General features: G+C 56.4%; 2 protein-coding genes across 2 annotated transcripts in view; both read left to right on the forward strand.

The window, feature by feature from the left end:
* fen1 (flap structure-specific endonuclease 1) overlaps positions 1-22,050 on the forward strand; it is a 69,092-nt gene extending 47,042 nt beyond the window's left edge. The window contains exons 8-11 of the mRNA XM_072503663.1: positions 1,706-1,837; positions 4,971-5,122; positions 15,824-15,941; positions 21,658-22,050. Coding sequence (XP_072359764.1) covers positions 1,706-1,837; positions 4,971-5,122; positions 15,824-15,941; positions 21,658-21,726 — 471 coding nt within the window. The 3' untranslated portion in view covers positions 21,727-22,050. The remainder of the gene's footprint in view (positions 1-1,705; positions 1,838-4,970; positions 5,123-15,823; positions 15,942-21,657) is intronic.
* Positions 22,051-22,368: 318 nt separating this feature from the next.
* LOC140419728 (uncharacterized) overlaps positions 22,369-25,415 on the forward strand; it is a 132,855-nt gene continuing 129,808 nt past the window's right edge. Inside the window, exon 1 of the mRNA XM_072503665.1 lies at positions 22,369-22,433. The gene's annotated coding sequence lies outside the window, so the exon portion shown is untranslated. The remainder of the gene's footprint in view (positions 22,434-25,415) is intronic.

Raw genomic sequence — 25,415 nt, forward strand, 5'->3', positions numbered from 1 at the left:
CGGGACCCCCAGCAGGCTGGTGGGTGAGGGAGAGCGGGACCCCAGCAGGCTGGTGGGTGAGGGGAGATCGAGACCCCAGCAGCCTGGTGGGTGAGGGAGAGCGGGACCCCAGCAGGCTGGTGGGTGAGGGAGAGCGAGACCCCAGCAGGCTGGTGGGTGAGGGGAGAGCGGGACCCCAGAAGGCTGGTGGGTGAGGGAGAGCGGGATCCCAGCAGCCTGGTGGGTGAGGGAAAGCGGGACCCCAGCAGGCTGGTGGGTGAGGGAGAGCGAGACCCCAGCAGGTTGGTGGGTGAGGGAGAGCGGGACCCCAGCAGGCTGGTGGGTGAGGGAGAGCGGGACCCCAGCAGGCTGGTGGGTGAGGGAGAGCGAGACCCCAGCAGGTTGGTGGGTGAGGGAGAGCGGGACCCCAGCAGGCTGGTGGGTGACGGAGACCGAGACCCCAGCAGGCTGGTGGGTGAGGGAGAGCGGGACCCCAGCAGGCTGGTGGGTGAGGGAGAGCGAGACCCCAGCAGGCTGGTGGGTGAGGGAGAGCGAGACCCCAGCAGTCTGGTGGGTGAGGGAGAGCGAGACCCCAGCAGGCTGGTGGGTGAGGGAGAGCGGGACCCCAGCAGGCTGGTGGGTGAGGGAGAGCGAGACCCCAGCAGGCTGGTGGGTGAGGGGAGAGCGAGACCCCAGCAGGCTGGTGGGTGAGGGAGAGCGAGACCCCAGCAGGCTGGTGGGTGAGGGAGAGCGGGACCCCAGCAGGCTGGTGGGTGAGGGAGAGCGAGACCCCCAGGTGGGTGGGAGGGTGGTTATGGGGCAGCGGGACCCCCAGCAGCCTGGTGGTTAAGGTGAGAGCGAGACCCCCAGGTGGGTGGGAGGGTGAGAAACCTCAGGCTGGTTTCTGCCGCCAGAGGAAGCGGGATGCGAGGCAGGCACTGACCCGGTGAAGGGGCTGGAGGACGAGGAAAGATGGTGAGTCCACAGCACAATCTAAACATTTCCGTTTTTGCCCATTTGCTGTCCTTCCCTCTCTTTCCTCCCCCTCTCTCTCCTTTCCTCTCTCTCCCCGTTCCCCCTTCTCTCTCCGTCCCCCCCTCTCCCTCCCTCAGCCCCTCTCTCCCACACCCCCTCTCTCCCACACCCCTCTCTCCCCCTCACCCCTCTCTCCCTCACCCCTCTCCCTCGCCCCTCTCTCCCTTCCCCTCTCTCCTCCCCCCCCTCCCTCCCCCCTCTCCCTCCCCCTCTCCCTCCCCCCTCTCCCTCCCCCCTCTCCCTCCCCCCTCTCCCTCCCCCCCTCTCCCTCCCCCCTCTCCCTCCCCCTCTCCCTCCCCCCTCTCCCTCCCCCCTCTCCCTCCCCCCTTCTCCCTCCCCCCTTCTCCCTCCCCCCCTCTCTCTCCCCTGTCTCTCCTCCCCCCTCGCCGCCTCCCCATCTCTCTCCCTCCTCATCACTCTCTCCGTCTCCTTCCCTCTCTTTCTCTCTCCCTCCCCCCTCTCTACCCCCCTCCCCCTCTCTCCCTCCCCCTCTCTCCCTCCCCCTCTCTCCCTCCCCCTCTCTCCCTCCCCCTCTCTCCCTCACCCCTCTCTCCCTCACCCCTCTCTCCCTCCCTCCTCTCTCCCTCCCTCTCCCCACCCCCCCCTCCCCTCTCTCACCCCCCCCCCCCCCCCCCCTTCCCTTCTCTCACTCGTCTCTCCCACATTCTCACTCCCTCTCCCGCTCCTGCAGTTTGTTGACCTGTGCATCCTGCTGGGCAGTGATTACTGTGAGAGTATTCGTGGGATTGGACCGAAACGAGCTATTGAGCTTATCAGACAGCACAAGAACATCGAGGAGATCGTCAAAAACATTGACAGCAGCGTAAGTGGGAATGGGAACAGCAATCCCACACACTGGGATGATTTCTGAGGGAAAGCGAGAATCTCGGGAAGGCCAAAGTCCCGCTCCCTAATCCCAGAATGAGCGGGAATCACCGCCTGGTGTCTGTGGTGGAGGTGACGGAGGCAGGGAGTGCTGGCGGGGGCGGCGGAGGCACTGAGGACTGGAAGGTAGGAAGGGTTGTAGGATTTGGAGGAGGTTACAGAGATAGGGGGGGTTGTAGGGACTGGAGGAGGTTACAGAGATGGGGAGGGGTGTAGGGGCTGGAGGAGGTTGCAGAGATAGGGAGGGTGGAAGGGACTGGAGAAGGTTACAGAGATAGGGAGGGTGGAAGGGACTGGAGGAGGTTACAGAGATAGAGAGGTTGTAGGGAGTGGAGGAGGTTGCAGAGATAGGGAGGGTGGAAGGGGCTGGAGGAGATTACAGAGATAGGGAGGGTGGAAGGGACTGGAGGAGGTTACAGAGATAGAGAGGTTGTAGGGAGTGGAGGAGGTTACAGAGATAGGGAGGGTTGTAGGGGCTGAAGGAGGTTACAGAGATAGGGAGGGTGGAAGGGACTGGAGGAGATTACAGAGATAGTGAGGGTGGAAGGGACTGGAGGAGGTTACAGAGATAAGGAGGGCTGGAGGGACTGGAGGAGGTTACAGAGATAGGGAGGGTTGGAGGGACTGGAGGAGGTTACAGAGATAGGGAGGGTTGGAGGGACTGGAGGAGGTTACAGAGATAGGGAGGGTTGTAGGGACTGGAGGAGGTTACAGAGATAAGGAGGGTTGGAGGGACTGGAGGAGGTTACAGAGATAGGGAGGGTTGTAGGGACTGGAGGAGGTTACAGAGATAGGGAGGGTTGGAGGGACTGGAGGAGGTTACAGAGATAGGGAGGGTTGTAGGGACTGGAGGAGGTTACAGAGATAGGGAGGGTGGAACGGACTGGAGGAGGTTACAGAGATGGGGAGGGTGGAAGGGACTGGAGGAGGTTACAGAGATAGAGAGGCTGTAGGGAGTGGAGGAGGTTACAGAGATAGGGAGGGTGGAAGGGACTGGAGGAGGTTACAGAGATAGGGAGGGTTGGAGGGACTGGAGGAGGTTACAGAGATAGGGAGGGTGGAAGGGACTGGAGGAGGTTACAGAGATAGAGAGGCTGTAGGGAGTGGAGGAGGTTACAGAGATAGGGAGGGTGGAACGGACTGGAGGAGGTTACAGAGATAGGGAGGGTGGAACGGACTGGAGGAGGTTACAGAGATAGGGAGGGTGGAAGGGACTGGAGGAGGTTACAGAGATGGGGAGGGTGGAAGGGACTGGAGGAGGTTACAGAGATAGGGAGGGTGGAAGGGACTGGAGGAGGTTACAGAGTTAGGGAGGGTGGAAGGGACTGGAGGAGGTTACAGAGATAGAGAGGTTGTAGGGAGTGGAGGAGGTTACAGAGATAGGGAGGGTGGAAGGGGCTGGAGGAGATTACAGAGATAGGGAGGGTGGAAGGGACTGGAGGAGGTTACAGAGATAGAGAGGTTGCAGGGAGTGGAGGAGGTTACAGAGATAGGGAGGGTTGTAGGGGCTGAAGGAGGTTACAGAGTTAGGGAGGGTGGAAGGGACTGGAGGAGGTTACAGAGATAGAGAGGTTGTAGGGAGTGGAGGAGGTTACAGAGATAGGGAGGGTGGAAGGGGCTGGAGGAGGTTACAGAGTTAGGGAGGGTGGAAGGGACTGGAGGAGGTTACAGAGATAGAGAGGTTGTAGGGAGTGGAGGAGGTTACAGAGATAGGGAGGGTGGAAGGGGCTGGAGGAGATTACAGAGATAGGGAGGGTGGAAGGGACTGGAGGAGGTTACAGAGATAGAGAGGTTGCAGGGAGTGGAGGAGGTTACAGAGATAGGGAGGGTTGTAGGGGCTGAAGGAGGTTACAGAGATAGGGTTTCGGGGCTGGAGGAGGTTACAGAGATAGGGAGGGTGGAAGGGACTGGAGGAGATTACAGAGATGGGGAGGGTGGAAGGGACTGGAGGAGGTTACAGAGATAGGGAGGGTGGAAGGGACTGGAGGAGGTTACAGAGATAAGGAGGGTTGGAGGGACTGGAGGAGATTACAGAGATAGGGAGGGTGGAAGGGACTGGAGGAGGGTACAGAGATAGGGAGGGTGGAAGGGACTGGAGGAGGGTACAGAGTTAGGGAGAGTGGAAGGGACTGGAGGAGGTTACAGAGATAGGGAGGGTGGAAGGGACTGGAGGAGGTCACAGAGATAGGGAGGGTGGAAGGGACTGGAGGAGGTTACAGAGATAAGGAGGGTTGGAGGGACTGGAGGAGATTACAGAGATAGGGAGGGTGGAAGGGACTGGAGGAGGGTACAGAGATAGGGAGGGTGGAAGGGACTGGAGGAGGGTACAGAGTTAGGGAGAGTGGAAGGGACTGGAGGAGGTTACAGAGATAAGGAGGGTTGGAGGGACTGGAGGAGATTACAGAGATAGGGAGGGTGGAAGGGACTGGAGGAGGGTACAGAGATAGGGAGGGTGGAAGGGACTGGAGGAGGGTACAGAGTTAGGGAGAGTGGAAGGGACTGGAGGAGGTTACAGAGATAGGGAGGGTGGAAGGGAGTGGAGGAGGTTACAGAGATAGGGAGGGTGGAAGGGACTGGAGGAGGTTACAGAGATAGGGAGGGTGGAAGGGACTGGAGGAGGTTACAGAGATAGGGAGGGTGGAAGGGACTGGAGGAGGTTACAGAGATAGGGAGGGTGGAAGGGACTGGAGGAGGTTACAGAGATAGGGAGGGTGGAAGGGACTGGAGGAGGGTACAGAGATAGGGAGGGTGGAAGGGACTGGAGGAGGTCACAGAGATAGGGAGGGTGGAAGGGACTGGAGGAGGTCACAGAGATAGGGAGGGTGGAAGGGACTGGAGGAGGTCACAGAGATAGGGAGGGTGGAAGGGACTGGAGGAGGTTACAGAGATAGGGAGGGTGGAAGGGACTGGAGGAGGTTACAGAGATAGGGAGGGTGGAAGGGACTGGAGGAGGTTACAGAGATAGAGAGGTTGCAGGGAGTGGAGGAGGTTACAGGGATAGGGAGGGTGGAAGGTGAGGCCACAGAAGGATTTAATCCCTGAGGTGAAGTTCTCTGCCTTCGCCCTGACAGAAGTACCCGATCCCGGAGGACTGGCTCTATAAGGAGGCCCGCCAGCTCTTCCTGGAGCCCGAGGTGGTTGATACTGACTCTGTGGATCTGAAGTGGTTGGAACCGGACGAGGAGGAGCTGGTGAAGTTCATGTGCACGGAGAAGCAGTTCAGGTGAGAATTGAGGGGGTGGGGGGTAGGGAGAGGGGAGCGAGACCTTGTCCTGGTCCCTTACCTCCCTCGCAGCCCATTCCCCCCTTTGGTTTCCCCCTTCTCCCGTCCTGCCCCCGCATGTACCTGTCAGCTCGGGGAACTGGGACCTCTTTGTCTGTTGCACTCGTTCCCAGGCGGCCGAGGGGGTTAGAGTGGAAGAGGTGGGAAGTCTTGCTGCACCTTGCAAGGAACTGATGAGACCACATCTGGAGCATCGTGAACTGTTCTGGTCTCCGTATTCAAGGAAAAGTCTTGGTCCATTGGAGGGAGCTCAGAGAAGGTTCCCGGGGATGACCCCGGAGGGAGGGATTGTTGTCTGAACTTTGGGGGCAGACTCCTGGTCCAGATTTAAGGCTGGGATTGGTAGATTCCCGATCAGTCAGGGAATCGAGGGTTACGGGTTACGCAAGAAAGTGGACACGAGGATATCGGATCAGCCACGATGCTATTGAATGGTGGAGCAATCTTGAGAACATAGAACATTACAGCGCAGTACTGACCCTTCGGCCCTCAATGTTGCGCCGACCTGTGAAACCACTCTAAAGCCCATCTACACTATTCCCTTATCGTCCATATGTCTATCCAATGACCATTTGAATGCCCTCAGTGTTGGCGAGTCCACGACTGGTGCAGGCAGGGCATTCCACACCCTTACTACTCTCTGAGTAAAGAACCTACCTCTGACATCTGTCCTATATCTATCTCCCCTCAATTTAAAGCTATGTCCCCTCGTGCTAGACATCACCATCCAAGGAAAAAGGTCCACCCTATCCAATTCTCTGATCATCTTGTATGCCTCAATTAAGTCACCTCTTAACCTTCTTCTCTCTAACGAAAACAGCCTCAAGTCCCTCGGCCTTTCCTCATAAGATCTTCCCTCCATACCAGGCAACATTCTGGTAAATCTCCTCTGCACCCTTTCCAATGCTTCCACATCATTCCTATAATGCGGCGACCAGAATTGCACGCAATACTCCAAATGCGGCCAAGGGGCCGAATGGCCTCCTCCTGTTCCTTGTGGTCCTCCGAGCAGCAGATCAGATATTTGGTGAGAATATGAAGAACAGCAGAGAGTGACAAAAGAGTTTCTCAGGAGAACGAAATTTGATTGCGAGAGTTTGTGAAGGTATTGGAGGGTGTAAAAAAATATTCCAGTAATTGCCGTAAAACAGGAGGCGGAAGAGAGGGAGTAACAGGGTGGGATTGCAATCTCTCAGGAAACACAACTGAGCGAGCTGGGGGCTGACACGCCTCCGCGTCTAGGGCTTCATCCTAGGGTCTAAAAAGAGGAGAAACATGCTCTGTAGATAAAGGGGAGCCTGTAGATGTACTGTACTTGGATTTTCAGAATATTGAAAATATCTATTCCCCTGATCATCTTATAAACCTCTATCAAGTCGCCCCTCATCCTTCTCCGTTCTAATGAGAAAAGACCTAGCACCCTCAACCTTTCCTTGTAAGACCTACTCTCCATTCCAGGCAACATCCTAGTAAATCTCCTTTGCACCTTTTCCAAAGCTTCCACATCCTTCCTAAAATGAGGTGACCAGAACTGTACACAGTACTCCAAATGTGGCCTTACCAAAGTTTTGTACAGCTGCATCATCACCTCACGGCTCTTAAATTCAATCCCTCTGTTAATGAACGCTAGCACACCATAGGCCTTCTTCACAGCTCTATCCACTTGAGTGGCAACTTTCAAAGATGTATGAACATAGACCCCAAGATCTCTCTGCGCCTCCACATTGCCAAGAACTCTACCGTTAACCCTGTATTCCGCATTCATATTTGTCCTTCCAAAATGGACAACCTCACACTTTTCAGGGTTAAACTCCATCTGCCACTTCTCAGCCCAGCTCTGCATCCTATCTATGTCTCTTTGCAGCCGACAACAGCCCTCCTCACTATCCACAACTCCACCAATCTTTGTATCGTCTGCAAATTTACTGACCCACCCTTCAACTCCCTCATCCAAGTCATTCATGAAAATCACAAACAACAGAGGACCCAGAACTGATCCCTGCGGTACGCCACTGGTAACTGGGATCCAGGCTGAATATTTGCCATCCACCACCACTCTCTGACTTCTATCGGTTAGCCAGTTCGTTATCCAACTGGCCAAATTTCCCACCATCCCATGCCTCCTTACTTTCTGCAGAAGCCTACCATGGGGAACCTTATCAAATGCCTTACTAAAATCCAGGTACACTACATCCACTGCTTTACCTTCATCCACATGCTTGGTCACCTCAAAGAATTCAATAAGACTTGTAAGGCAAGACCTACCCCTCACAAATCCGTGCTGACTATCCCTAATCAAGCAGTGTCTTTCCAGATGCTCAGAAATCCTATCCTTCAGTACCCTTTCCATGACTTTGCCCACCACCGAAGTAAGACTAACTGGCCTGTAATTCCCAGGGTTATCCCTATTCCCTTTTTTGAACAGGGGCACGACATTCGCCACTCTCCAATCCCCTGATACCAACCCTGTTGACAGTGAGGACGAAAAGATCATTGCCAACGGCTCTGCAATTTCATCTCTTGCTTCCCATAGAATCCTTGGATATATCCCGTCAGGCCCGGGGGATTTGTCTATCCTCAAATTCTTCAAAATGCCCAACACATCTTCCTTCCTAACAAGTATTTCCTCTAGCTTACCAGTCTGTTTCACACTGTCCTCTCCAACAATATGGCCCCTCTCATTTGTAAATACAGAAGAAAAGTACTCGTTCAAGACCTCTCCTATCTCTTCAGGCTCAATACACAATCTCCCGCTACTGTCCTTGATCGGACCTACCCTCGCTCTAGTCATTCTCATATTTCTCACATATGTGTAAAAGGCCTTGGGGTTGTCCTTGATCCTACCTGCCAAAGATTGTTCATGCCCTCTCTTAGCTCTCCTAATCCCTTTCTTCAGTTCCCTCCTGGCTATCTTGTATCCCTCCAGCGCCCTGTCTGAACCTTGTTTCCTCAGCCTTACATAAGTCTCCTTTTTCCTCTCAACAAGACATTCAACCTCTCGTCAACCATGGTTCCCTCACTCGACCATCTCTTCCCTGCCTGACAGGGACATACATATCAAGGACACGTAATACCTGTTCCTTGAACAAGTTCCACATTTCACTTGTGTCCTTCCCTGACAGCCTATGTTCCCAACTTATGCACTTCAATTCTTGTCTGCCCTTTAAAGACTGAAAGTGGGTCTTTTTCTGATTGGCAGGATGTGACCGGTGAGTCCTGCAGGGATCTCTGCTGGAGCCTCTACTTACAATTCACATCACTGACTGAGATGAGGGAGCGCAGATATGAGGCTGTCTAGCACAGGGCTAAATCGCTGGCTTTGAAAGCAGACCAAGGCAGGCCAGCAGCACGGTTCAATTCCCGTAACAGCCTCCCCGAATAGGCGCCGGAATGTGGCGACTAGGGGCTTTTCACAGTAACTTCATTTGAAGCCTACTTGTGACAATAAGTGATTTTCATTTCATTTCATTTCATATGGGCAGCTAAATTTGCTGACGACTCAAAGATCGGTGCAGATGACACCAGGAGATGGCAACACAAACATGGAATGCTGGGAAAACTCAGCGGGTCTGGCAGCATCTATGCAGAGAGAGACAAGAGTTAATGTTTCGAGTCCAAATGATTTATTCAGGGCTCTCCATTGCTTCAATCCCCTCTCCATTCCTTTCCCCTCTCTCTATCTCTCTCTCTCTCTCTCTCCATTCCTTTGTCTCTCTCTCTCCCCTCGCCATTCCTTCCCCCTCTCTCTTTCCATTCCTTCCCCCTCTCTCTATCTCTCTCTCCATTCCTTCCCCCTCTCTCTCTTTCTCTCTATTCCTTTCTCTCCATTCCTTCCTCTCTCCTCACTTTTTTGTTTATTTTTAAAAAAATTTAGCGTACCCAATTCATTTTTTCCAATTAAGGGCAATTTAGCGTGGCCAATCCACCTAACCTGCACATCTTTGGGTTGTGGGGGCGTAACCCACGCAAACACGGGGGGAATGTGCAAACTCCACACGGACAGTGACCCAGAGCCGGGATCGAACCTGGGTCCTTAGCGCTATGAGGCAGCAGTGCTAACCACTGCGCCAACATGCTGCCCCTGCTCTCTCGCTCTCCATTTCTTTCTTTCTCTCTTTACACTCATTCCCCTGCTCTCTCTCTCTCCATTCATACCTCTCTCTCTCTTTCTACATTTCTTTCTCCGTTCCTTCGCCCACTATCTCTCTCTGTGACGGGTTTAGGCACACCGGACCTGATAAACCTATGATTTAGGTTTAGCCACCAAAAGAGAGAAATCTGTTTCTCTCCTAAGACCCAGAATAGCTCTCCCGAGGGGAGGCTGCCTTTCTGTGTCTGAAACACCCAAACAGGGGGTGGGATTCTCCCCTACCCGGCGGGGCGGGGGGGTCCCAGCAGATGGAGTGGCGTGAACCACTCCGGCGTCGGGCCGCCCCAAAGGTGCGAATTTCTCCTCCCCTTTAGGGGCCAAGCCCTCACCTTGAGGGTCTAGCCCCGCGTCGGGAGTGGTTGGCGCGCCGCCAGCCGGCGGGAAAGGGCTTTGGCACCACGCCAGCCGGGGCTGAAAGGACTTCGCCAGGCGGCGGAAGTCTGCGCATGCGCGGGACCGTCAGCTGCTGCTGACGTCATCCCCGCGCATGCGCTGGGGGGGGGGGGGGGGGGGGTCATTTCCGCGTCGGCCATGGTGAAGACTGGCCGAGGCGGAGGGAAAGGAGTGCCCCCACGGCACAGGCCCGCCTGCGGATCGGTGGGCCCCAATCACGGGCCAGGCCACCGTGGGGGCACCCCCCTGGGCCAGATCGCTCTGCGCCCCCCCCCCCCCAGCACCAGCCCCAGCCCAGGACCCTGGAGCCCGCCCGTGCCACCTAGTGCCGCAGATAAGAGAGGTGGTTTGATCATCGCCGGCGGGACAGGCATTCCAGCAGCGGGACTTCGGCCCATCGCGGGCCGGAGAATCGCCGGGGGGGCTCGCTGACGGGATTCACGCCGGCCCCCGGCAATTCTCCGACCCAGCGGGGGGTCGGAGAATGCCGTCCAGGATTTCCATCACTTTCTCGTGGAAGAAGTTCAGATACGTCACTCATAACTAAAAACCTCCTACCTCTGCCGGACATGGATCCTTGTCTTTTAAGACTTCCTTAATGAGTGTGCACATCTAAAACTTATTGAGAGTAAGTCCACACAGTATAATTTCTAATAATAGTATTTTTATTATAAAATACTCTCAATTTATACATACAGAATTGCAGGGTTAAAACTATAAATTGATTAACAGTCCTTAGTTATCTGTTAAGGATATAAATCAGTTAACAGTCCTTTGTCATCTGCTAACACACTAACTTCTCTTTTTTTTAAAATAAATTTAGAGTATCCAATTCATTTTTTCCAATTAAGGGGATGTTTAGCGTGGCCAATCCACCTAGCCTGCCGTGGGGCAGCACGGTAGCATTGTGGATAGCACAATTGCTTCACAGCTCCAGGATCCCAGGTTCGATTCCGGCTTGGGTCACTGTCTGTGCGGAGTCTGCACGTTCTCCCCGTGTGTGCGTGGGTTTCCTCCGGGGGCTCCGGTTTCCTCCCACAGTCCAAAGATGTGCAGGTTAGGTGGATTGGCCGTGATAAATTGCCCTTAGTGTCCAAAATTGCCCTTAGTGTTGGGTGGGGTTACTGGGTTATGGGGATAGGGTGGCAGTGTTGACCTTGGGTAGGGTGCTCTTCCCAAGAGCCGGTGCAGACTCGATGGGCCGAATGGCCTCCTTCTGCACTGTAAATTCTATGATCTTTGGGTTGTGGGGGCGAAACCCACGCAGACACGGCGAGAATGTGCAAACTCCACACGGACAGTGACCCAGAGCCGGAATCGAACCTGGGACCTCGGCGCCGTGAGGCAGCAGTGCTAACCACTGCGCCACCGTGCTGCCCTCACACTAACTTCTCTAAGAGAATGATATATCTAAACATGGATAATCCTAAAGTATCTCATATCAATTTTTAATACATTTCTAAGAAGTTTAATAGAAGCATACTTACAAAAACCACAATGGTCTTTGTGGAACGAGGCAAGCTGAAGGACCGACTTTGACGCACTCCAACAGGGCGGAGTGAGATAGCAGTGCTGCTAAATGCCATCTCCTATTTAGTCAAGGATTCTTCTGTTATCTTATCACTTAATGTTGGCTAATTTCCTGCAGCTAAATGGTCAGGTTTGTTTTATCAACAAAATGTGCTTCAATGATCTCAGTGTCTGCTTGAATGTCAGGTGTCTAAGATATATAGTTGGACAGGGAGTTCTTTAAGAGATCTTTCTACTTTTGTCCATTTTCAATACGTCAAGTTTCTGAGACATATACATGTTCAGATAGACATTCTGACACTATCTTAAGTGGCAATGTTCATACAGCTAAGGAAGGAATTGTTAATTTATTTTTGTTTTGCTATCTTAGAATGTTCTTCCCACGGTCTCGTTATCGGTTATGATTGCAGGATGGGTAATTTAAAGAATTTACGGGCTGTCAATTCAAGGATCTTCCTTAACCCGCTTTTGTCTGGAATGGCTGAATGATCCTTGGGGGTCAGCGAAGGTTTCTTGCAGCGTCTGGTGATTTTTGAAAGACCTTTTATTCCATTTTGAATTAAAATACTTGTTGCATTAATTTCTGCTGGTTTAGCACAGGGCTAAATCGCTGGCTTTTAAAGCAAACCAAGGCAGGCCAGCAGCACGGATTCAATTCCCGTACCAGCCTCCCCGAACAGGCGCAGGAATGTGGTGACTAGGGGCTTTTCACAGGAACTTCATTTGAAGCCTACTTGTGTCAATAAGTGATTTCCATTTCATTTTTTTCATTTCCTTTATTCTTCTTATTCTAAACCACATTCTGCGGCGAGCGTGATCTCCATCACATCTCTATCTCGGATCCTCCCCTCGTTCTCTGCTCCTTCCCCTCGCTATCTCCCCGCTCCTCCCCCTCGCTCTCTGCTCCTCCCCCTCGCTCTCTCCCCGCTCCTTCCCCTCACTCTCTCCCCGCTCCTCCCCCTCGCTCTCTGCTCCTTCCCCTCGCTCTCTCCCCGCTCCTCCCCCTCGCTCTCTGCTCCTCCCCCTCGCTCTTTCCCCCCTCCTTCCCCTCGCTCTGTCCCCGCTCCTTCCCCTCGCTCTCTCCCCGCTCCTTCCCCTCGCTCTCTCCCCGCTCCTTCCCCTCGCTCTCTCCCCGCTCCTTCCCCTCGCTCTCTCCCCGCTCCTTCCCCTCGCTCTCTCCCCGCTCCTTCCCCTCGCCCTCTCCCCGCTCCTTCCCCTCGCTCTCTCCCCGCTCCTTCCCCTCGCTCTCTCCCCGCTCCTTCCCCTCGCTCTCTCCCCGCTCCTTCCCCTCGCTCTCTCCCCGCTCCTTCCCCTCGCACTCTCCCCGCTCCTTCCCCTCGCTCTCTCCCCGCTCCTCCCCCTCGCTCTCTGCTCCTTCCCCTCGCTCTCTCCCCGCTCCTTCCCCTCGCTCTCTCCCCGCTCCTTCCCCTCGCTCTCTCCCCGCTCCTTCCCCTCGCTCTGTCCCCGCTCCTTCCCCTCGCTCTCTCCCCGCTCCTTCCCCTCGCTCTCTCCCCGCTCCTTCCCCTCGATCTCTCCCCGCTCCTTCCCCTCGCTCTCTCCCCGCTCCTTCCCCTCGCTCTCTCCCCGCTCCTTCCCCTCGCTCTCTGCTCCTTCCCCTCGCTCTCTCCCCGCTCCTCCCCCTCGCTCTCTGCTCCTTCCCCTCGCTCTCTCCCCGCTCCTCCCCCTCGCTCTCTGCTCCTTCCCCTCGCTCTCTCCCCGCTCCTCCCCCTCGCTCTCTGCTCCTTCCCCTCGCTCTCTCCCTGCTCCTCCCCCTCGCTCTCTGCTCCTTCCCCTCGCTCTCTCCCCGCTCCTGCCCCTCGCTCTCTCCGCTCCTTCCCCTCGCGCTCTATCTCCGCTCCTTCCCCTCGCTCGTTCTCTGCTCCTTCCCCTCGCACTCTCCCCGCTCCTTCCCCTCGCACTCTCCCCGCTCCTTCCCCTCGCTCTCTCCTCGCTCCTCCCCCTCGCTCTCTGCTCCTTCCCCTCGCTCTCTCCCCGCTCCTTCCCCTCGCTCTCTCCCCGCTCCTTCCCCTCGCTCTCTCCCCGCTCCTTCCCCTCGCTCTCTCCCCGCTCCTTCCCCTCGCTCTCTCCCCGCTCCTTCCCCTCGCTCTCTCCCCGCTCCTTCCCCTCGCTCTCTCCCCGCTCCTTCCACTCGCTCTCTCCCCGCTCCTTCCCCTCGCTCTCTCCCCGCTCCTTCCCCTCGATCTCTCCCCGCTCCTTCCCCTCGCTCTCTGCTCCTTCCCCTCGCTCTCTCCCCGCTCCTCCCCCTCGCTCTCTGCTCCTTCCACTCGCTCTCTCCCCGCTCCTCCCCCTCGCTCTCTGCTTCTTCCCCTCGCTCTCTCCCCGCTCCTCCCCCTCGCTCTCTGCTCCTTCCCCTCGCTCTCTCCCTGCTCCTCCCCCTCGCTCTCTGCTCCTTCCCCTCGCTCTCTCCCCGCTCCTCCCCCTCGCTCTCCCCGCTCCTTCCCCTCTCCGCTCCTTCCCCTCGCTCTCTCTGCGCTCCTTCCCCTCGCTCTCTCTGCGCTCCTTCCCCTCGCTCTCTCTGCGCTCCTTCCCCTCGCTCTCTCTCCGCTCCTTCCCCTCGCTCTCTCTCCGCTCCTTCCCCTCGCCCTCTCCCCGCTCCTTCCCCTCGCCCTCTCCCCGCTCCTTCCCCTCGCCCTCTCCCCGCTTCTTCCCCTCACCCTCTCCCCGCTCCTTCCCCTCGCTCTCTCCGCTCCTTCCTCTCGCTCTCTCCCCGCTCCTTCCCCTCGCTCTCTCCCCGCTCCTTCCTCTCGCTCTCTCCCCGCTCCTTCCCCTCGCTCTCTCCCCGCTCCTTCCCCTCGCTCTCTCCCCGCTCCTTCCCCTCGCTCTCTCCGCTCCTTCCTCTCGCTCTCTCCCCGCTCCTTCCCCTCGCTCTCTCCCCGCTCCTTCCTCTCGCTCTCTCCCCGCTCCTTCCTCTCGCTCTCTCCCCGCTCCTTCCCCTCGCTCTCTCCCCGCTCCTTCCCCTCGCTCTCTCCGCTCCTTCCCCTCGCTCTCTCCCCGCTCCTTCCCCTCGCTCTCTCCCCGCTCCTTCCCCTCGCTCTCTCCCCGCTCCTTTCCCTCGCTCTCTCCCCGCTCCTTCCCCTCGCTCTCTCCCCGCTCCTTCCCCTCGCTCTCTCCGCTCCTTCCTCTCGCTCTCTCCCCGCTCCTTCCCCTCGCTCTCTCCCCGCTCCTTCCTCTCGCCCTCTCCCCGCTCCTTCCCCTCGCTCTCTCCGCTCCTTCCACTCGCTCTCTCCCCGCTCCTTCCCCTCGCTCTCTCCCCGCTCCTTCCCCTCGCTCTCTCCCCGCTCCTTCCCCTCGCTCTCTCCGCTCCTTCCTCTCGCTCTCTCCCCGCTCCTTCCCCTCGCTCTCTCCCCGCTCCTTCCTCTCGCTCTCTCCCCGCTCCTTCCTCTCGCTCTCTCCCCGCTCCTTCCCCTCGCTCTCTCCGCTCCTTCCCCTCGCTCTCTCCCCGCTCCTTCCCCTCGCTCTCTCCCCGCTCCTTCCCCTCGCTCTCTCCCCGCTCCTTCCCCTCGCTCTCTCCCCGCTCCTTCCCCTCGCTCTCTCCCCGCTCCTTCCCCTCGCTCTCTCCCCGCTCCTTCCCCTCGCTCTCTCTCCGCTCCTTCCCCTCGCTCTCTCCCCGCTCCTTCCCCTCGCTCTCTCCCCGATCCTTCCCCTCGCTCTCTCCCCGATCCTTCCCCTCGCTCTCTCCCCGCTCCTTCCCCTCGCTCACTCCCCGATCCTTCCCCTCGCTCTCTGCTCCTTCCACTCGCTCTCTCCCCGCTCCTTCCCCTCGCTCTCTCCCCGCTCCTTCCACTCGCTCTCTCCCCGCTCCTTCCACTCGCTCTCTCCACTCCATTCCCCTCGAACCCCCTTAATTTCTTCCCCTCCCTCTCTCTTTCTCCATTCCTTCCCCTCGCCCTCTCTCTGTCTTTCTCCATCTCTCCCTTCTGTTGACCCCCCCCTTCTTGCTCAAAGCCCTCCTTTCATACCCTCTCCGGCGGCGACCCCCCCCCCCCCCCGACTGCAGAAGGCCGTGTTGCCTCCTGTGTCAATGGTGACTGATCTCCAACTGATAATTGCTCATTGGGAGAGTTGGCGGTCCGTTCACTGCTCTCACACAGATATTATATAATAGAATCATAGAATTTACAGCGCAGAATGAGGCCATTCGGCCCATCGAGTCTGCACCGGCTCTTGGAAAGAGCACCCTACCCAAGACCACACCTCCACCCTATCCCCGTAACTCAGTAACCCCACCCAACACTAAGGGCAATTTTGGACACTAAGGTCAATTTATCATGGCCAATCCACCTAACCTGCACATCTTTGGACTGTGGGAGGAAACCGGAGCACCCGGAGGAAACCCATGCACACACGGGGAGGAAGTGCAGACTCCGCACAGACAGTGACCCAAGCCGGGAATCGAACCTGGGACCCTGGAGCTGTGAAGCAATTGTGCTAACCACTGTGCTACCGCGCTGTCCACGGTATATAAGTGAGTGACTGTCAACGAGAACGAGGTCTGAGCCCTTAAACATCTCCCTTTCTCTTTCCCTCCCTCTCCCTCTCCCTGTCAGCGAGGAACGCATCAGAAACGGTGCCAAGAAGCTGCTGAGGGGCCGACAGGGCAGCACCCAGGGGCGGCTGGACGACTTCTTCAGGGTCACAGGGTCGCTAACTTCCGCCAAGCGCAAGGTACGGGGTTTGTTGAAGGGGCCCGCAGGGGCTCATTGACCTGCGGGTTAATTCCGGTGTCTTTTTATTAATTTGCGGAATGCGGGATAAAACTGAGCCAGATTAAACCAGTGGGCGGAACAACCACCGAGCGACTGACCCTGAGCCTGTAGTGAGGAGCCTGTCACAGTGCAAGCGACTGACACTCAGCCTGTCAGTTTGAGTGACGGTCGCTGAGCCTGTCAGTGTGAGCGACTGACACTCAGCCTGTTACAGTGTGAGCAACTGACACTCAGCCTGTCAGTGTGATTGACTGTCCCTGCACCTGTAGGGAAGAGCTTTTCACAGTGTGAGCGACTGTCACTGAGCCTGTAGGGATGAGCCTGTCACAGTGTGAGCAACTGTCCTTGAGCCTGTAGGGAGGAGCCTATCAGTGTGAGTGACTGTCGCTGAGCCTGTCACAGTGTGAGCGACTGACACTCAGCCTGTTAGTGTGAGCGACTGACACTCAGCCTGTCATAGTGAGTGACTGTCGCTGAGCCTGTCACAGTGTGAGCGACTGACACTCAGCCTGTCATAGTGAGTGACTGTCGCTGAGCCTGTCACAGTGAGTGACTGTCGCTGAGCCTGTCACAATGTGAGCGACTGACACTCAGCCTGTTACAGTGTGAGCGACTGACACTCAGCCTGTCACAGTGTGAGCGACTGACACTCAGCCTGTCAGTGTGAGTGACTGTCGCTGAGCCTGTCACAGTGTGAGAGACTGTCGCTGAGCCTGTCACAGTGTGAGCGACTGACACTCAGCCTGTCACAGTGTGAGCGACTGACACTCAGCCTGTCAGTGTGAGTGACTGTCGCTGAGCCTGTCACAGTGTGAGCGACTGACACTCAGCCTTTCACAGTGTGAGCGACTGACACTCAGCCTGTTACAGTGTGAGCAACTGACACTCAGCCTGTCACAGTGTGAGCGACTATCCCTGAGCCTGCAGGGAAGAGCCTGTCACAGTGTCAGCGACTGTCGCTGAGCCTGTAGACAGGAGCGTCTCAGTGTGAGCGACTGTCGCTGAACCTGTAGGGAGGAGCCTGTCACAGTGTGAGCGACTGTCCTTGAGCCTGTAGGGAGGAGCCTGTCAGTGTGAGCGACTGTCACTCAGCCTGTCACAGTGTGAGCGACTTATCACTCTGCCTGTCACAGTGAGTGACTGTCGCTGAGCCTGTCACAGTAAGTAACTGTCGCTGAGCCTGTCACACTGAGTGACTGTCGCTGAGCCTGTCACAGTGAGTGACTGTCACTGAGCCTGTCACAGTGTGAGCGACTGACACTCAGCCTGTTACAGTGTGAGCGACTGACTCTCAGCCTGTTACAGTGTGAGCGACTGACACTCAGCCTGTCAGTGTGAGTGACTGTCGCTGAGCCTGTCACAGTGTGAGCGACTGACACTCAGCCTTTCACAGTGTGAGCGACTGACACTCAGCCTGTTACAGTGTGAGCAACTGACACTCAGCCTGTCACAGTGTGAGTGACAGACACAGCCTGTCACAGTGTGAGCGACTGACACTCAGCCTATCACAGTGTGAGCGACTGACACTCAGCCTGTCACAGTGTGAGCGACTGACACTCAGCCTGTCACAGTATGAGCGACTGACACTCAGCCTGTCACAGTGTGAGCGACTGACACTCAGCCTGTCACAGTGTGAGTGACAGACACAGCCTGTCACAGTGTGAGCGACTGACACTCAGCCTATCACAGTGTGAGCGACTGACACTCAGCCTGTCACAGTGTGAGCGACTGACACTCAGCCGGTCACAGTGTGAGCGACTGACACTCAGCCGGTCACAGTGTGAGCGACTGACACTCAGCCGGTCACAGTGTGAGCGACTGACACTCAGCCGGTCACAGTGTGAGCGACTGACACTCAGCCTGTCACAGTGTGAGCGACTGACACTCAGCCTGTTATAGTGTGAGCGACTGACACTCAGCCTGTTACAGTGTGAGCGACTGACACTCAGCCTGTTACAGTGTGAGCGACTGACACTCAGCCTGTTACAGTGTGAGCGACTGACACTCAGCCTGTCACAGTGTGAGCGACTGTCCCTGAGCCTGCAGGGAAGAGCCTGTCATAGTGTCAGCGACTGTCGCTGAGCCTGTAGACAGGAGCGTCTCAGTGTGAGCGACTGTAGCTGAGCCTGTAGGGAGGAGCCTGTCACACTGAGCGACAGTCCTTGAGCCTGTAGGGAGGAGCCTGTCAGTGTGAGCAACTGTCACTCAGCCTGTCACAGTGTGAGCGACTGACACAGCCTGTCACAGTGTGAGCGACTGACACTCAGCCTGTCACAGTGTGAGCAACTGACACTCAGCCTGTCACAGTGTGAGCAACTGACACTCAGCCTGTCACACTGTGAGCGACTGACACTCAGCCTTTCACAGTGTGAGCGACTGACACTCAGCCTGTTACAGTGTGAGCAACTGACACTCAGCCTGTCACAGTGTGAGCGACTGTCCCTGAGCCTGCAGGGAAGAGCCTGTCACAGTGAGTGACTGTCGCTGAGCCTGTCACAATGTGAGCGACTGACACTCAGCCTGTTACAGTGTGAGCGACTGACACTCAGCCTGTCACAGTGTGAGCGACTGACACTCAGCCTGTCACAGTGTGAGCGACTGACACTCAGCCTGTCAGTGTGAGTGACTGTCGCTGAGCCTGTCACAGTGTGAGCGACTGTCGCTGAGCCTGTCACAGTGTGAGCGACTGACACTCAGCCTGTCACAGTGTGAGCGACTGACACTCAGCCTGTCAGTGTGAGTGACTGTCGCTGAGCCTGTCACAGTGTGAGCGACTGACACTCAGCCTTTCACAGTGTGAGCGACTGACACTCAGCCTTTCACAGTGTGAGCGACTGACACTCAGCCTGTTACAGTGTGAGCAACTGACACTCAGCCTGTCACAGTGTGAGCGACTATCCCTGAGCCTGCAGGGAAGAGCCTGTCACAGTGTCAGCGACTGTCGCTGAGCCTGTAGACAGGAGCGTCTCAGTGTGAGCGACTGTCGCTGAACCTGTAGGGAGGAGCCTGTCACAGTGTGAGCGACTGTCCTTGAGCCTGTAGGGAGGAGCCTGTCAGTGTGAGCGACTGTCACTCAGCCTGTCACAGTGTGAGCGACTTATCACTCTGCCTGTCACAGTGAGTGACTGTCGCTGAGCCTGTCACAGTAAGTAACTGTCGCTGAGCCTGTCACACTGAGTGACTGTCGCTGAGCCTGTTACAGTGAGTGACTGTCACTGAGCCTGTCACAGTGTGAGCGACTGACACTCAGCCTGTTACAGTGTGAGCGACTGACTCTCAGCCTGTTACAGTGTGAGCAACTGACACTCAGCCTGTCACAGTGTGAGCGACTGACTCTCAGCCTGTCACAGTGTGAGCGACTGACACTCAGCCTGTCACAGTATGAGCGACTGACACTCAGCCTGTCACAGTGTGAGCGACTGACACTCAGCCTGTCACAGTGTGAGTGACAGACACAGCCTGTCACAGTGTGAGCGACTGACACTCAGCCTATCACAGTGTGAGCGACTGACACTCAGCCTGTCACAGTGTGAGCGACTGACACTCAGCCTGTCACAGTGTGAGCGACTGACACTCAGCCGGTCACAGTGTGAGCGACTGACACTCAGCCGGTCACAGTGTGAGCGACTGACACTCAGCCTGTCACAGTGTGAGCGACTGACACTCAGCCTGTTATAGTGTGAGCGACTGACACTCAGCCTGTTACAGTGTGAGCGACTGACACTCAGCCTGTTACAGTGTGAGCGACTGACACTCAGCCTGTCACAGTGTGAGCGACTGTCCCTGAGCCTGCAGGGAAGAGCCTGTCACAGTGTCAGCGACTGTCGCTGAGCCTGTAGACAGGAGCGTCTCAGTGTAAGCGACTGTAGCTGAGCCTGTAGGGTGGAGCCTGTCACACTGAGCGACAGTCCTTGAGCCTGTAGGGAGGAGCCTGTCAGTGTGAGCAACTGTCACTCAGCCTGTCACAGTGTGAGCGACTGACACAGCCTGTCACAGTGTGAGCGACTGACACTCAGCCTGTCACAGTGTGAGCAACTGACACTCAGCCTGTCACAGTGTGAGCAACTGACACTCAGCCTGTCACACTGTGAGCGACTGACACTCAGCCTTTCACAGTGTGAGCGACTGACACTCAGCCTGTTACAGTGTGAGCAACTGACACTCAGCCTGTCACAGTGTGAGCGACTGTCCCTGAGCCTGCAGGGAAGAGCCTGTCACAGTGTCAGCGACTGTCGCTGAGCCTGTAGAGAGGAGCGTCTCTGTCAGCGACTGTCGCTAAACCTGTAGGGAAGAGCCTGTCACACTGTGAGCGACTGTCCTTGAGCCTGTCAGTGTGAGCGACTGTCACTCAGCCTGTCACAGTGTGAGCGACTTATCACTCTGCCTGTCACAGTGAGTGACTGTCGCTGAGACTGTCACAGTGAGTGACTGTCGCTGAGCCTGTCACACCGAGTGACTGTCGCTGAGCCTGTCACAGTGAGTGACTGTCACTGAGCCTGTCACAGTGTGAGCGACTGACACTCAGCCTGTCACAGTGTGAGCGACTGACACTCAGCCTGTCACAGTGTGAGCGACTGACACTCAGCCTGTCACAGTGTGAGCGACTGACACTCAGCCTGTCACAGTGTGAGCGACTGACACTCAGCCTGTCACAGTGTGAGCGACTGACACTCAGCCTGTCACAGTGTGAGCGACTGGCACTCAGCCTGTCACAGTGTGAGCGACTGGCACTCAGCCTGTCACAGTGTGAGCGACTGACACTCAGCCTGTCACAGTGTGAGCGACTGACACTCAGCCTGTCACAGTGTGAGCGACTGACACAGCCTGTCACAGTGTGTGCGACTGACACTCAGCCTGTCACAGTGTGAGCGACTGACACTCAGCCGGTCACAGTGTGAGCGACTGACACTCAGCCGGTCACAGTGTGAGCGACTGACACTCAGCCTGTTACAGTGTGAGCGACTGACACTCAGCCTGTTACAGTGTGAGCGACTGACACTCAGCCTGTCACAGTGTGAGCGACTGACACTCAGCCGGTCACAGTGTGAGCGACTGACACTCAGCAGGTCACAGTGTGAGCGACTGACACTCAGCCGGTCACAGTGTGAGCGACTGACACTCAGCTGGTCACAGTGTGAGCGACTGACACTCAGCCGGTCACAGTGTGAGCGACTGACACTCAGCCGGTTACAGTGTGAGCGACTGACACTCAGCCTGTTACAGTGTAAGAGACTGTCTCTGAGCCTGTAGACAGGTGCGTCTCAGTGTGAGCGACTGTCGCTGAGCCTGTAGGGAGGAGCCTGTCAGTGTGAGTGACTGTCACTCAGCCTGTCACAGTGAGTGACTGTCGCTGAGCCTGTCACAGTGAGTGACTGTCGCTGAGCCTGTCACACAGAGTGACTGTCGCTGAGCCTGTCACAGTGAGTGACTGTCGCTGAGCCTGTCACAGTGTGAGCGACTGACACTCAGCCAGTCACAGTGTGAGCGACTGACACTCAGCCTGTCACAGTGTGAGCGACTGACACTCAGCCGGTCACAGTGTGAGCGACTGACACTCAGCCTGTCACAGTGTGAGCGACTGTCCCTGAGTCTGTTGGGAGGAGCCTGTCACAGTGTAATTGAGCCAGCGACCATCCCCCATCTTCATCCCCTTCTCGTCTCTCTCTGTCTTTCAGGAGCCTGAGCCCAAAGGGTCAGCCAAGAAGAAAGCGAAAACCGGCAGCAAGTTCAAAAAGGGGAAATGAGTCCCACGCCCCAATCTCCCCTCTCCCCACACCCCTGCCCGAGAGAACAGGAGAGACACGGTGTCACTGAGAACTACAGGCATCAAACTGACTCTCAGCCCATCTTAGCAGATCGGAAGAGAATGAAGGAGATTAGACTCCAATAGAGAGCCAGGCCTTGTGACAGGACAGCGACGTCTCGATTGACCCGAGTTAAATATGTACCGTCGGAGGACAAAGACATTGTTCATCATTGGAATGTTCAAGGGGCTGGCAACGATCTTTTTTAATGTGTTCTTTGTAAAGTTGTGCATTTCAGTTTCAAATAAATATTCCTCCGAGGGCCTTTTTGCTCAATCATGCATCCGGGCACCCGGCAAACTGCCAACTGCTTTAAATGCCCCAGGGCGCAGAATTAACCCTCCCGTTGATCCATCCCTGCTCTAGATCATGTGCTTGGCATCAGGACCTCAGAGAGGGATGTCAGTACTGAGGGAGTGCCGCACTGTCAGAGGGCCAGTACTGCGGGAGCGTCGCGCTGAGGGAGTTCCGCACTGTCAGAGGGACAGTGCTGAGGGGGTGCCGCACTATCGGAGGGACAGTGCTGAGGGAGAGCCGCACTGTCGGAGGGTCAGTGCTGGGGGAGCGCCACACTGTCGGAGGGTCAGTGCTGAGGGAGCGTGACACTGTCGGAGAGCCAGTACTGAGGGACGTCGCATTGTCGTACGGTCAGTATTGAGGGAGTTCCTCACTTTTGGAGTGCCAGTACTGAGGGAGCGCTGCACTGACGGAGGGTCAGTACTGAGGGAGTGCTGCACTGTGGGCGGGTCAGTACTGAGGGAGTGCTGCACTGTCAGAGGGTCAATACTGAGGGAGCGCTGCACTGACGGAGGGTCAGTACTGAGGGAGTGCTGCACTGTGGGCGGGTCAGTACTGAGGGAGTGCTGCACTGTGGGCGGGTCAGTACTGAGGGAGTGCTGCACTGTCAGAGGGTAAATACTGAGGGAGCGCTGCACTGACGGAGGGTCAGTACTGAGGGAGTGCTGCACTGTGGGCGGGTCAGTACTGAGGGAGTGCTGCACTGTCAGGGTAAATACTGAGGGAGCGCTGCACTGACGGAGGGTCAGTACTGAGGGAGTGCTGCACTGTGGGCGGGTCAGTACTGAGGGAGTGCTGCACTGTCAGAGGGTAGGTACTGAGGGAGCGCCGTACTGTCGTAGGGTCAGTACTAAGGGAACGCCGCACTGTCATAGGGTCAGTACTAAGGGAGCGCCGCACTGTCATAGGGTCAGTACTAAGGGAGCGCCACACTGTCGTAGGGTCAGTACTGAGGGAGTGCTGCACTGTTGGAGGGTCGGTATTGAGGGAATGAGCACTGTCGGAGAGTCAGATCAGAGGGAGCGCTGCACTGTTGGAGGTTCAGTACTGAGGGAGTGAGCACTATCGGAGGGTCATGCTGAGGGAGTGCCACACTATGGGAGGGTCAGTACTGAAGGAGTGCTGCACTGTCGGAGGGTGAGTACTGAGGGAGTGCTGCACTGTCGTAGGGTCAGTAGTGAGGTGCTGCACTGTCGTAGGGTCAGTAGTGAGGGAGTGCCACACTGTCGGAGGGTCAGTACTGAGGGAATGCCACACTGTCAGAGGGTCAGTAGTGAGGTGCTGCACTGTTGGAGGGTCAGGACTGAGGGAGTGCCGCACTGTCGGAGGGTCAGTACACAGAACAAAGAAAAGTACAGCACAGGAACAGGCCCTTCAGCCCTCCAAGCCCGTGCCGACTATGCTGCCTGACTAAACTACAATCTTCTACACTTCCTGGGTCCGTATCCCTCTATTCCCATCCTATTCATGTATTTGTCAAGATGCCCCTTAAATGTCACTATCGTCACTGCTTCCACCACCTCCGGCAGCGAGTTCCAGGCACGTCTGTGTAAAAAAACCTGCCTCGTACATCTACTCTAAACCTTGTCCCTCGCAACTTAAACTTATGCCCCCTAGTAATTGACCCCTCTACCCCGGGAAAAAGCCTCTGACTATCCACTCTTGTCTATGCCCCTCATAATTTTGTAGACCTCTATCAGGTCGCTCCTCAACCTCCTTCGTTCCAGTGAGAACAAACCAAGTTTATTCAACCTCTCCTCATAGCTAATGCCCTCCATACCAGGCAACATTCTGGTAAATCTCTTCTGCACCCTCTCTAAAGCCTCCACATCCTTCTGGTAGTGTGGCGACCAGAATTGAACACTATACTCCAAGTGTGGCCTAACTAAGGTTCTATACAGCTGCAACATGACTTGCCAATTCTTATACTCAGTGCCCCGGCCAATGAAGGCAAGCATGCCGTATGCCTCCTTGACTATCTTCTCCACCTGTGTTGCCCCTTTCAGTGTCCTGTGGACCTGTACATCTAGATCTCTCTGACATTCAATACTCTTGAGGGTTCTACCATTCATTGTATATTCCATACCTGCATTAGACCTTCCAAAATGCATTACCTCACATTTGTCCAATACTGACCCTCCACCACTGTGGGAGGGTGAGTACTGGGGGAGCGCTGCACAGTCGGAGGGTCAGTACTGAGGGAGTGAGCACTGTCGGAGTGTCAGTATTAAGGGACTGCTGCACTGTCTGATGGAGCGCTGCAGAGTGGGATACAGTCTGGGAGTATTCATAGAATTTGCAGTGCAGAAGGAGGCCATTCGGCCCATCGAGTCTGCACCGGCTCTTGGAAAGAGCACTCTACCCAAGGTCCACACCTCCACCCTATCCCCATAACCCAGTAACCCCACCCAACACTCAAGGCAATTTTGGACACTAAGGGCAATTTATCATGGCCAATCCACCTAACCTGCACATCTTTGGACTGTGGGAGGAAACCGGAGCACCCGGAGGAAACCCACGCACACACTGGGAGGATGTGCAGACTTCGCACAGACAGTGACCCAAGCCGGGAATCGAACCTGGGACCCTGGAGCTGTGAAACAATTGTGCTATCCACAATGCTACCGTGCTGTGGGCCACAGTGTGGGATGGTCTGGGAGGGAGTGGGACACAGTGTGGGACAGTCTGGGAGGGAGAGGGACACAATGGGACAGTCTGGGAGGGGGTGGGACACTGGGAGGGAGTGGGACACTCTGGGAGGCAGAGGAACGCCGTGTGGGACAGTCTGGGAGGGGGAGGGACACAGTGTGGGACAGTCTGGGAAGGAGACGGACAGTCTGGGAGGGAGAGGGACACAGTGTGGGACAGTCTGGGAGGGAGAGGGACACAGTGTGGGACAGTCTGGGAGGGAGAGGGACACAGTGTGGGACAGTCTGGGAGGGAGTGGGACAGTCTGGGAGGGAGAGGGACAGTCTGGGAGGGAGTGGGAGACAGTGTGGGAGGGGGAGGGACACATTGTGGGACAGTCTGGGAGGGATTGGGACACAGTGTGGGACAGTCTGGGAGAGAGAGGGACACAGTGTGGGACAGTCTGGGAGGGAGTGGGACAGTCTGGGAGGGAGAGGGACACAGTGTGGGACAGTCTGGGATGGAGAGGGACACTGTGGGAGAATCTGGGAGGGGGAGGGACACAGTGTGGGACAGTCTATGAGGGATTGGGTCACAGTGTGGGACAGTCTGGGAGGGAGGGAGGGACACAGTGTGGGACAGTCTGGGAGGGAGTTGGACAGTCTGGGAGGGAGTGGGACAGTTTGGGAGGGAGTGGGACAGTC

Source organism: Scyliorhinus torazame, chromosome 5 (assembly GCF_047496885.1).
Source record: "Scyliorhinus torazame isolate Kashiwa2021f chromosome 5, sScyTor2.1, whole genome shotgun sequence".
NCBI lineage: Eukaryota > Metazoa > Chordata > Chondrichthyes > Carcharhiniformes > Scyliorhinidae > Scyliorhinus > Scyliorhinus torazame.